The 13720-nt window shown below is 45.8% G+C and overlaps 1 protein-coding gene across 1 annotated transcript in view; it reads right to left on the bottom strand.

Moving 5' to 3' along the window:
• MSRB1 (methionine sulfoxide reductase B1) overlaps positions 1–12427 on the bottom strand; it is a 24962-nt gene extending 12535 nt beyond the window's left edge. The window contains exons 1-3 of the mRNA XM_078880756.1: positions 12227–12427; positions 9397–9539; positions 2655–2769 (exon numbers count right to left, since the gene is read on the bottom strand). Of these exons, the coding sequence (XP_078736882.1) occupies positions 2655–2769; positions 9397–9539; positions 12227–12281 (313 nt within the window). The 5' untranslated portion in view covers positions 12282–12427. The remainder of the gene's footprint in view (positions 1–2654; positions 2770–9396; positions 9540–12226) is intronic.
• Positions 12428–13720: the final 1293 nt, after the last annotated feature.

Below are 13720 nucleotides of genomic sequence, written 5' to 3'. Positions count from 1 at the left end.
GAGAATTATTTTATTATGTTTTATTTTTATAATTGTATTATTTCCCTTCTACGTGACTTTACCGAAAGAACCAAGAACATGAATCCCTGCAGTCACGAAAGCTTTAAATTCTATTTTATTATGTTTTATTTTTATTATTTTATTATTTCCCTTCTACGTGACTTTACCGAAAGAACCAAGAAGAATCAGGCCCCTTTCGTTGAAGCTATGGCCAGGTTTGCTTCTGAACAAGAGTGATACAGCTCAACGCGAGTTGGTACAGGGGGCTCGCGGTTCGAATCCAGCGGGCCGACCCGGTTAATACTGCGGTGGGGTAGAACGAACAGTATTTTTGTTACGCGCTTTTGTGACCAGGACTTTACGTGAACGAATGACACAAACGCACACCACGTTTTCTCACTGACAATAGGAACATTTCAAAATATCAATGTCCTGGTCACAAAAGCAAAGTTTGTGTGGAACAATCGCCGTTTTCTGTACTTTCGAGGCATAAGCAATTAGGAAAATAACACTTGCTACCCAGGAACAAAAGAAACATGTTTTTTTGTTACACAGCGATTTATTACCCAATTCCAGGGCCACACGTCTTGACTGTGCCCTGGATCGTTCTCAATGACCACGCAGTAATGGCGGGGGTCCTATAGGCCGGGGGATCCCTTCGCCTATCGATCCTTCAAGTGTACGCGAGGCGGAGCGGTGACCGCCGGCGTTTTAGCGACGTGAGCTGTGAACCCGGTGAACCGGAGTTCGATTACCGACCACGGCTGAGTGATTTTACACGTTCTATTTGGTTTTTTTCGGAAAATAAATGAAATCAAGACGTTTCGGAGGCAACACAAGCTTCCGCCTCCGAAACGTCGTGATTTAATTTATTTGCATTTTTTTTTTACCTACGTGACTTTAACGAAAAAAAACAAAGAGTATGGACCCTTGCAGTCACGAAAACTTCAAATCTAGAATTGATTTTACACGCTTTCATTTAACTCACTCTGTTGTTGTATCCTCAAATATTGTAACTAAATTTTAACCCACTTCCCAATGTTGGTATCGACTGCAAACTTGGTATACTCATGTCATACTGATGACAATACTATATTTTATCATAAAAAATAAAACAAATATTTTCTTTTAAACATTTTGATTTAAAGCTTTCGTGACTGCAGGGAGATTCATATTCTTGGTTCTTTCGGTAAAGTCACGTAGAAGGGAAACAATAAAAGAATACAAATATAAAACAATAAAATTCTCACGACGTTTCGACTGCAACACAAGCGATCATCATCAGGTGTGCAAACCACAGCTAGAAAATGTTCTTGTGTTGCAGTCGAAACGTCGTGAGAATTTCATTGTTTTAGATTTTTATTATTTTTTTGTTTCCATTTTTAAACATTATTTTTTACACGTTATGTTTCGGCTTGGGTCTGATTGTCCACTGACGTTGCCTGTAATTGGCCACGGCCCCTTACGTTGTGGCAAGCTTCAGAGGCCACTTCCTGGAGTCGTGGAGTTCTTCCATTGCTAGCACATTTCATAAAAGCGTGTTTTAAAAAAAAGTTTTTTTTAATATTACTTATTATTGACTTAATACCCAACCTGTATCACTCGGCAAGTGGTCGTTCAAATATTCCCGTGACGTCTTCTTCATCAGAGTGGACGGCTCGCGATGCCGGCGCCATGGCTACGTAAAAAAGTTCTAGATTTGAAGCTTTCGTGACTGCAAGGATTCAAATTCTTAGTTCTTTCGGTAAAGTCACGTAGGTAGAAAATGATATTTTGCTGTGACAGTTTCACCTGAAGAAGGAAGCTTGTGTTGCCTCCGGAACGTCGTGATTTGATTGTTTTTATTTTTTATTAATTTTAATTTCATTTTTTACCTACATGGTGACTTTACCGAAAGAACTTAGAGTATAAGTAAACAAGTATAACCCGTAAAAACAAAGTTTTTCACTATAAATCCTTTATATGCGTGGCGGCTAGAGTCCTCTCGTCCTCTGGCTTGAGATGGCTGCCACCTATGGGTCAGATGATTGCATTGCACCATTAAGCAATTGGTAATTAAATATAATATTTTTGTCCTAAAAAGTGTAAAATTTTGGAAAAAATGTTTCACGAACATTAATTGTCACGCACAACGAGTCTGTGTGGAAAATGTCAGCTCAATTGGATCACGGGAAGTGGGTTAAAAAACGACCAAAAGATTTGCACGGTCGTAAGCAAGCAAGCAAGCAAGCGAACTTAATATAAAGGATTTAAAAAGTGTTTACTTGCTGAAAGAGAAAAAGTTTGAGTTGTTTTTAAATCCTTTATATTAAGTTCACTTGCTTGCTTGATTGCACGCTTACGACCGTGCAAATCTTTCGGTCGTTTTTTAACCCACTTCCCGTGATCCAATCGAGCTGACATTTTGCACACAGACTCGTTGTGCGTGACAATTTATTTTCGTGAAATTTTTTTTCCAAAATTTTAACACTTTTTAGGAAATTTTTTTTTTGATTTAATTACCAATTGCTTAATGGTGGCAGGCAATCATCTGACCCATAGGTGGCAGCCATCTCAAGCCAGAGGACGAGAGGACTCTAGCCGCCACGCATATAAAGGATTTATAGTGAAAAACTTTGTTTTTACGGGTTAATTTTTTTTAAAGCCCAATTTACCGTTGGCGACGAACTTCAGGGAGTGGCTGAATATTCAGAAGCGGCTCTGCCTGGCGCTGGGACCATCGTTCAGGAACTCGTGGCCCAGGCCGTTGCCGCACTTGCCACACGACACCTGCGGGTACGCACACACGCACACACGCACACACGCACGTATGTATACACGCATGCACACACGCACGTATGTATACACGCATGCACACACGCACGCACGCACACACACACGCACGTACACACGTACACACATACACACGCACGCACGCACATACACACGCACGCACACACGTACACACGCACGCACACACGCACGCACATATCTATACACGCATGCACACACGTACGCACACACGCACACAAGCACGTACACACAAACGTATACGAACGCGTACACACACATGCACACACGCACGCGCACACACGCACGCGCACACACGTACACAGGCACACACACACACAAATGCACACACACACACAAATGCACACACAAATGCTATCGGCAGTGTAGGAGCGTATCGCGTAGTATTGTAATGTATCGTGTATATTGTATTGTGTAGTAGTGTAGTGTATAATAGTGGCGTGTGTGGTAGATTGTGTGCATGTTGAACTTCTTTCACGCCGTACGTAGCCAACGGTGCTAGTCGGAGGTGCGGAGGAAAGGCCAACAAACTAAACACAACAACAAGCAGTTCTAAAGAAATCACTTTTCAATCTCGATGATTTTAAATTGCATAGCTTCAGTGCTTCCTATTATCGGAAGAGCGTTCCAGACGGCCGCAGAAGCGCATTTATTAATTTAAAATTGAAATATTCAAAAGAGTTTGCTTGTCCTGTATACCAGCGCTAAGCTATGGTATATAGGAGGCCGTGGGTTCGATCCAGACCCTAACGGCTTGCTGTACATTTGGCGAAAAGGAATCTCATAAGACGGATGGTCACCCTGGGCTAACACATCCCTGCAGAGGGAGCTGGTAGGAACGTTGGGTTGCTCGGTCAATGGCCTGCAGGGTCAACGGCGGCGTGGTGTATTCCGCAAATATGCCCGACTGTGAGGGCGGGCACAAGCCGGCATGAGTAGGTTAAACGTTGAGTTTTATAAGGGCACCACGGGGTGACCAGCCCCTCTCCACCCAGCCCCACCCCTCCCACCCCCCACCCAGCCCCACCCTCCCCACCCAGCCCCTCCCCACCCTCCCCACCCAGCCCCTCCCCACCCTCCCCCTCCCCGCCCTCCCCACCCAGCCCCTCCCCACCCTCCCCCTCCCCGCCCTCCCCACCCAGCCCCTCCCCTCCCCACCCAGCCCCACCCAGCCCCTCCCCACCCTCCCCTCCCCACCCAGCCCCTTCCCACCCAGCCCCTCCCCACCCAGCCCTTCCCAATCAGTTTCAAGGACAATGCATATATTATCAGAGCGTGTTTTTGTTTGCATTTCACTGCAAGTATTGTGGTTAACGCAGACATGAATCCTCGTAAAAAGGTTTCAGTTTTGTTGGCAGAAAAAAGTGGAAAAAACCCTATTATTATATTGTGTTACTGGCAAAGGAGGTCTAATGATGTATATGTGGAGTCTGCGTGTTCTCTCTGCTCTCTCTCTCGCTCTCCTCCTTGTGGTCGCGTGGATTTTACACTTTTTAGGCAAAAAAAAATTATTTTACATATATTCAAGTAGAACGCATTCATGGCTTTGGCTGAACGTCAGAGTGTAAGAGCCCAGAGCGTAACCCCTCCACAGGCCGTGGCGGAGTAGCGCAGTTGGTAGCGCCCTCGCTTCCCATGCCAAAGGTCGCGGGATCGATCCCCGCGTCCTCCACAGGCGAATGTATTTTTAAATCCTTTATATTAAGTTCGCTTGCTTGCTTACGACCGTGCAAATCTTTCGCTCGTTTTTTAACCCACTTCCCGTGATCCAATCGAGCTGACATTTTCCACACAGACTCGTTGTGTGTGACAATTCATTTTCCTGAAAAAAAATCCAAAATTTTACACTGTTTAGGGAAAACAAATTAAATATTTAATTACCAATTGCTTAATGGTGGCAGACAATCATCTGACCCATAGGTGGCAGCCATCTTAAGCCAGAGGACGAGATGACTCTAGCCGCCACGCATATAAAGGATTTATAGTGAAAAACTTTGTTTTTACGGGTTATACTTGTGCCCCCCCTCCACCGCATTTTAAAAATCGACGTGAGCTCGGAGCATCCGGCCGCAAAAGATATCCGCACGACGACGAGAAGACTTTTCACCATTGGAACCTCATTTGCCAGTAAAAAATATGATGATTGGTTTTCTTCCCTTCTATCTGGCAACAAAACTGACACCTTTTTTACAAGGAGTCATGTTTGCATAGACCACAATACCTGCAGTCATAATGCAAACAAAAAACATAACTCTGATAATGTATGCTCTGTCCTTGAAGTTGATTGGTCCACACCCGAGACAGCTTTCCTTAGAGCCTTTTGGCGTCATCTGGTCCAACACCATCTGAGACTAGGCTCTAAGGAAAGCTGTCTCAGGTGTGGACCAATCAACTTCAAGGACAGTGCATACATTATCAGAGTTATGTTTTTTTGTTTGCATTATGACTGCAGGTATTGTGATCAATGCAAACATGACTCCTTGTAAAAAAAAAGGTGTCAGTTTTGTTGCCAGATAGAAGGGTAAAAAAAACAATTATCGGGAAGCCTTTCCGTCGAGCTAACATTTTGCGATGACCAGCTCAACGGCGCCTTACCTGCTCAAGATAAAAAAAAACACAGCGCGGGGTTAACGGTCAGCGGAAGACGTGGAAGACGTGGACCACGTCTGTATCACGGCAACAAGCCCGGCAGCAGCCGCGAAAATCAATTTTCCGCTTGTCGCTAAACCGCAACAGAAACCCTTTTGGTGCAGTTCCGGGCGCCGGGGAGGTGTTAAAAGAGACGGCACAATAGCCGACACATCCCCCCCCGCCACACCCCCAACTTTCGGTCAGCGGAACTTCCTTCTAGTAGTGATAAATAAACGCGGTGGCGGCGGCGGCGGCGAAACCCGTGAGCGCGTGCTCCGTCTGAAGGGGGCCTTTGTGTCCTCGGGGCGGTTTTACGATGGGGGGGGGGCGGCGGGAGTTTGGGGGGCTGGCGTCTCAGACGCTGTTAAAGAGCACGGCGTTTACGAGTCGCGGCACCCGTGGCGAGGGGTGGCGGGCTGGGTTGGGGGCTTGGTGGGTGCGGGGGGGGTTGTTTGTGGTGGTGGTGGTGGTAGGGAGACGGTGTAGCGTGGTGCCTGCACCCCGCAGCTTTACGACATTCGGGCAGGAGCGCAAATCGACGAAGCCGCAGCAGCAGCAGCAGCAGGGATCTCGCGTTTCAGACGTCTGGGTCATCTCGGCAATGTGCTAGGCCACACATCCCCCCCCCTCGCCTCGACAAACCTGGTCTTCACCTGAGGACGGCTGCTTGCGTTGTGGCCGAAACGTCGTGAGAATTGTATTTTATTGTTTTATTTTTATTATTTTATTACTTCCCTTCTACGTGACTTTACCGAAAGAACCAAGAAGATGAATCCCTGCAGTCACGAAAGCTTTAAATCGAAATTTAATGTGCTATGCTGTCGTTATTTTACCCGGGGGGGGTTAGGGCCCCGCTGAGCTACGCAGCTCGTTTTCAGAAGCGACCGTCTGGCTATCGCAAAGTGTCGCTCGACCAAGTGGCTCGTCGTCATAATCATCATATCATCACGTGGATATTGTTGGCAGGCAAATACTCAAAACGCGTAACGTTGACACTAAATGTGGGGGGGGGGGGGGGGGGGGGTGCGAATCGTAGGCCCCGGGGAATCATTCACGCGATCACGGGGAGTACATGAAAACTCCAAATATACAAGCCCATAGACTCAGCACTGCACCATAGACTCAACACTGCCCATAGACTCAACACTGCCCATAGACTCAACACTGCACCATAGACTCAACACTGCCCATAGACTCAACACTGCCCATAGACTCAACACTGCCCATAGACTCAACACTGCCCATATACTCAACACTGTCCATAGACTCAACACTGCCCATAGACTCAACACTGCCCATAGACTCAACACTGCACCATAGACTCAACACTGCCCATAGACTCAACACTGCCCATAGACTCAACACTGTCCATAGACTCAACACTGCACCATAGACTCAACACTGCCCATAGACTCAACACTGCCCATAGACTCAACACTGCCCATAGACTCAACACTGCCCATAGACTCAACACTGTCCATGGACTCAACACTGCCCATAGACTCAACACTGCCCATAGACTCAACACTGCCCATAGACTCAACACTGCACCATAGACTCAACACTGCCCATAGACTCAACACTGCCCATAGACTCAACACTGCCCATAGACTCAACACTGCACCAGACTCAACACTGCCCATAGACTCAACACTGCCCATAGACTCAACACTGCCCATAGACTCAACACTGTCCATAGACTCAACACTGCCCATAGACTCAACACTGCCCATAGACTCAACACTGCCCATAGACTCAACACTGCACCATAGACTCAACACTGCCCATAGACTCAACACTGCCCATAGACTCAACACTGCACATAGACTCAACACTGCACATAGACTCAACACTGCACAATAGACTCAACACTGCCCATAGACTCAACACTGCCCATAGACTCAACACTGCCCATAGACTCAACACTGCCCATAGACTCAACACTGCCCATAGACTCAACACTGCTCATAGACTCAACACTGCCCATAGACTCAGCACTGCTCATAGACTCAACACTACCCATAGACTCAGCACTGCCAATAGACTCAACACTGCCCGTAGAATCAACACTGCCCATAGACTCAACCCTGCCCATAGACTCAACACTGCCCGTAGGCTCAATACTGTATGTATACTCAACACTGCACCATACATTCGAAATATACAGCAGGCGTCAGGGTCGGGTTCGAACCCACGACCTCCTGCATACCAGGCGAGGTAGTTAACATCTCCTAGCCACCGTGGCGCCCCAGCACTGGGAAGACAAAGGTGGCAAGGCATGATGCACATCACACCACCCCCAAGTTGTGCAGTGCCCGCTTTCGTAGGCCCTTGCTAAGAGCACTTGCATCAGGAGCCCATCAAGAGTCTATCTTGGCTTCATGGGGGATCATTGTATGTGTGTGCTGTATGTGAGAGTATGCCTGTGGAGCAGGCTCGTGAAGGACGCTACTGGGCAGTTGGAGGCAGTCGCCCTCCAACAACAACGGAGGGCGGAGGAGCGACGCTCACAACAACGAGCGGAGCGCCGGGTGGCTAAAGCACAGCAAGTTGGCACAGTAGGGGGCACAGGTGGTGCATCAGCCAGTCATCTCGGTCATCTCAGTCAGTCGACCTGTGGCACCTGGGTCTGCCCCGTGACCTCCTGCCAGCGGGCGTTCGACACTTCACGTGGCCTCAAGGTGCACCTAGCCTGGCACAGGCGTCGTGGTGACGTCACCGCCACTTAGTGGCGAATGGCGGTTGTTGTTGTTGTGTGTGTGTGCATGTTCAAATCTGGACACATTCCAGTCAGTGAGCACCTCTGGCGGGCAAGACTGTGCTGGCAAGGTGCATGCAGCTTGCATGCCCAACCACCCAAACAGCTTCTGTTTGGCCGGATAGAGGGGGCTAAATTGGCACGACACAGGCTGGAGAACAGGTGGTACAGGAGGATGTGGAGCTGAGTGGACTTGCCCAAGACCGGTACCAGCGGTGTCAAGATCGGCCTCTGTGGAGGAGGCTCGTGAAGGACGCTACTGGGCAGTTGGAGGCAGTCGCCCTCCTGCAACAACGGAGTGCGGAGGAGCGACGCTCACAACAACGAGCGGAGCGGCGGGCGGCTAAAGCACAGCAAGTTGGCACAGTAGGGGTCACAGGGTGTACATACGCCAGTCATCTCAGTCAGTCAACCCAAGGCACCTGTGCATGTCCTGTGACCTCCTCCTGACAGCAGCGAGAGAGAGCCTTCCATACTTCACGTGATAGCCTCAAGGTGCACCTAGCCTGGCACAAGCTCTGTGGAGATGTCACCGACACTTAGCAGGCTGTTGTCGCCGTTGGTGGTGTACTTTCACAAGTGGCAGCGTCGGTAGTGTAGCGGTGAGCGCGTTGTGCTACGAATCCGATTCCCACTCATGGCCAACACCAGTGGCGATTATGTGAACCGTATTCTTAGGTTTTTTTCGGTAAAGTCACGTAGGTAAAAAAAAATCAATTAATAAAAGTAAAATTAAAATAAAATAAAAAATCACGACGTTTCGGAGGCAACACAAGCTTCCGTCTTCAGGTGGAAAAAAGTAAAACATTAAAATAAATAAAAATAAAATAAAAATCACGACGTTTCGGAGGCAACACAAGCTTCCGTCTTCAGGTGGAAAAGTCACAGCACGATTGCTGTATCAAGTGAGAGAAATTCCAAGAAAACATTCCTCGTATATATACTGGTTGAGGGTGGGAGGAGCCAAGGTAGGCCCTGAATATTATTTTATTTTTTTTGAAAAAAAAATCTGAACCGCTCCCGGGCCTCCCGCAGATCAACTCAGCCTCAAATGAGTACCTGGTGCAAAGACGGCCGGGCGTTACTGGCCACCCACCCACTCGCCAATCGCTAACAGCACTTGCCCCAACAGCCTGTCACAGGCTATACGGGGGATCTTTGTGCGTGTCTCTATACGCGTGGTGTCGGTGTGACATCCGAGAACGCGACAAGGCTACCTTCAGTGCCCGAGGCCGCTCCTCGTGTTTGCTTAGACTGTCCGGGTGCATGGTTTCCGTGAATGCCGGCCAGGGGGATGAGTGCTCGTATTTGGCCTTGCTGGAGAACAGCTCGTAGCCGCACTGGGAGCACACGTACACGCCTGCGTCGTACACACACACGCACACACACACGCAAAAGGGGGGGAACAAAAAATTAACCCGTGAAAACAAAGTTTTTTCACTATAAATCCTTTATATGCGTGGCATCGGTTTTATTTTATTATTCATTTCTGTTTTTCTTGAGTGAGAGTTTCATTTTTATTTTTATTTTCCTAAAAAGTGTTAAAATTTTGGAAAATAAATTGTCACGCACAACGAGTCTGTGTGCAAAATATCGGCTCGATTGGATCACGGGAAGTGGGTTAAAAAACGACCGAAAGATTTGCACGGTCGTAAGCGCGCAAGCAAGCAAGCAAGTGAACTTAATATAAAGGATTTAAAAAGGACCCGCGGGCGATTTAAGATTCAAGGAGTGTAAACCCCGATTTAAAGCTTTCGTGACTGCAGGGATTCATCTTCTTGGTTCTTTCGGTAAAGTCACGTAGAAGGGAAGTAATATTTAATTACTTTCGGTAAAGTCACGTAGAAGGGAAGTAATATTTTATTTTTCGATTTAAAGCTTTCGTGACTGCAGGGATTTATCTTCTTGGTTCTTTCGTTAAAGTCACGTAGAAGGGAAGTAATAAAATAATAAAATATTACTTCCCTTCTACGTGACTTTACCGAAAGAACCAAGAAGATGAATCCCTGCAGTCACGAAAGCTTTAAATCGAAAAATCTTTTGAAGGTTTCAACCTTAAATTGATAGATGCAATTCTGCGGCCGTCTGGAATGCTCTTCCAATATTCGGAAGCCCAGTGGAGCTATGCACTTTTAAATCATCTAGATTGAAAACTCATTTCTTTAGAACTGCTTGCTGTTGTTGTTGTGTTTAGTGTTGTTGTTGTTGTTGTGTTTAGTGTTGTTGTCCTTCCCTCACGCACATCCATTTAGCACGGTTGGATACGTACGGTGCGAAAGAAATTAAACATACACACTACTATACACTACACACCACACTCCTACACAACACACTCCACTATACATTACACTACTACACTATACACTACTACACCAGACACTACTATATACACTACACTACTATTCACTAGACCGGTATTAGGAAGTCATTGCAGCTATGCCCTTTTTAAATCACCTGGAATTAAAACTAATTGACTTAGCACTGATGGTTGTTGTTGTTGTGTTTAGAGTGCCCCCCACCATACCTCCGATTAGCACGTTTGGCTACGTACGGTACGAAAGAAATTCCACATATATACAAACTATACACTACACTATACACTATCTTACTACACTATACACTACCCTACTACACTGTACACTATCTTACTACACACTACACTATACACTACACTATACACTACACTGTACACTACCCTACTACACTATACACTATCTTACTACACTATACACTAATATATATTACACTACTATACACTACTACAAAATACACTAAACACTGCACGATACATTACAATACTACACACTACACTATACACTATCTTACTACACAATACACTACACACGAATATATACTACACAATACACTACATTATACACTACACTACTATACTACACTATACACTACACTATACACTACCCAACTACACTATACACTAATATATATACTACACTACTATACACAACTACAAAATACACTATACACTACACGATACATTACACTATACACTACACTACTACACTATACACTACCCTATACACTACCCTACTACACTATACACTACCCTATACACTATCCTATTACACTATACACTACACTATACACTGCACGATACATTACTACACTATACACTAATATATACTACACTACTATGCAATACGCCGTTAAACTAACTTTATCCACAGCTGCTTATCGTTGTGTGAAGTTCCACATCACTTACAAAGACAAAGATCCCCCGTGTAGCCTCAACAGACTGTAGGGGCAAGTGCTGTTAGCGAGCGCCTATGAAGGCTACCGGCACGGCACACACGAGGGGGTGTGTGGCCAGCACCACGCCCGGCCGCCTTTGTCTCCCCAGTACTAGCGATGTTCACTACACAACGCACCAGGTACTCATTTGAGGCCGAGTCTACCTAGGGGAGGCACAGGACACGATTCAGATAATTCACTTAAACACAGACTATTGTGACATTGACGCAGCTCCACTTAAAACACTTTACGCGTACACACACAAATTTGGTCGTGCACCTATTAAGTTGTTTGTTGTTGTTGATGTTGACGTGTCTCGCGTTATTTCAATAAGCCTAAGTCGTAGGCCTACGGTGAGCCCATCCTAGCCGACGATCCACACACTCTTAACTTACAATAAATGAACGTCAACGATGAACGAAACGCGATCTTAAATCGCGCATCGATTATCATTCTAAGACGCCGGTTTGTTTGTTTTTTTGTTTGTTAAATTATTTACGGGGTCTGTCAGCCGCCGCTACGACGCTGCTCGCCTGGATTCGCCTGCGGGAAGCCTTTCGGGGTAAATCTACAGGCCCCGAGGCCTAAGCCCGCGGCAAAAAATAGCGTTCGTTTGTTAACATTTGCAGCCTGATTAAACGCACGTCTACTTTATATTATAAACAAAACAATTAATTCGTCGGGATCAGTATCTGCGCAGTGCGTGCGTGTGCGTAAGTGTAGCTTTTGTAATAAAGTCGACATTAGCCGTTTAAAAGCGTGAAGTGTGTGTTGTTGTTGTTGGTGCAAGTGACTCACCAACTTTAAAGTGATCTTTGTACTTTTCCCCGCCGTCGAACGTACAGAAAGACATGTTCGCAGCGTTACCACAAAGTTGAGCTTCGAGTTGCAAGAGCGGTGGATGAGACCGACCTGTTCCTCCCTGGTGTGGTGTGCGCCGTCTTTGTCGTATAAGCGCGCTCGGTGGCTCACGTAAGAAACAACAACGGAGGATTTGTCTTTAAGTCTTCTAGGAAGACACCGCGTAGCGGTCACTGCTATTAATACGTCTCTGCGATTGTCATTAACGAAAGTAGCGGACACACGGAGTTCTTGGGAAAACGCGCGTATCTTAAAATCGCGTATATCGAAAGTGACGTTCGCATAGGAAATAATGGCGCTGGAGGGGGGTTAGGGGATTTCGATTTCGATTCTGTCGCCTCGACAGACCTGGTTTCACCTGAGGACGGCTGCTTGCGTTGTGGCTGAAACGTCATGACAATTATTTTATTATGTTTTATTTTTATTATTGTATTACTTCCATTCTACGTGACTTTACCGAAAGAACCAAGAAGATAAAAAAATATTGTTAAGTTGTACAGTAAAACCTTGGATTGCAAGCATAAATCGTTCCGCAAACGTGTTTGTAATCCAAAGCACTCGTATATCAAAGCACTCGTATATCAGTTGTGATCACGTGACGCTCGGCAAACAAAGCGTATACACGTACTGCTCGTATTGCAAGACCTCGCTCGTTTATCAAGTTTATATTTATTAAAAATGTTTACTCGTCTTGCAAAACACTTGCAGACCAAGTTACTCGCAATCCAAGGTTTTACTGTATTTGTATATTTTTTTTAAGTGATTTGTTTAGATTTCCTATACTACGCGCTCCTGTTTTGTTTCTGTATTGCTTGTTGTTGTTGTTACGTTCTGACCTGCGTATACTGGACACAGAGCCGGATTCAGATTTTGTAAGCCCCTGGGCTAACACGTACTGTGAGGTGCACAGTAATATTTTCAAAAGGCAAAAAAACAAAGTTAAAAAAAATAAAATTTATTTTTTACGAGGCTAACAACAAATAAAATTCGGCATTCACAAATGAAACAACTTTTAACTTAATCTCTGGAGGCCTTCCAGCTGGTGGAGGCACCTGGGTTGCAGTCCCTAAAGCCCCCGTGCCTTAATCCGGCCCTGTTTGGACATCTGCGATGAAGAGCTTTGTATTAATTCTAGATTTGAAGCTTTCGTGACTGCAAGGATTCATACTCTTAGTTCTTTCGGTAAAGTCACCACGTAGGTAAAAAATGAAATTAAAATTAAATAAAAAAAAATAATAAAAATCACGACGTTTTGGAGGCAACACAAGCTTCCGTCTTCAGGTGAAACTGTCACAGCAAAAAAATCTGTATCAAGTGACAGTTTCACCTGAAGACGGAAGCTTGTGTTGCCTCCGAAACGTCGTGATTTTATTTTTTTATACATTTTAATTTCATTTTTTACCTACGTGACTTTACCGAAAGAACTAAGAG

This window comes from Lampetra fluviatilis, chromosome 58 (assembly GCF_964198595.1).
Source record: "Lampetra fluviatilis chromosome 58, kcLamFluv1.1, whole genome shotgun sequence".
Taxonomy (NCBI): Eukaryota; Metazoa; Chordata; class Hyperoartia; order Petromyzontiformes; family Petromyzontidae; genus Lampetra; species Lampetra fluviatilis.
Note: the sequence above shows the minus strand (reverse complement) of the source record. Positions and strands in the feature narration are given on the sequence as shown.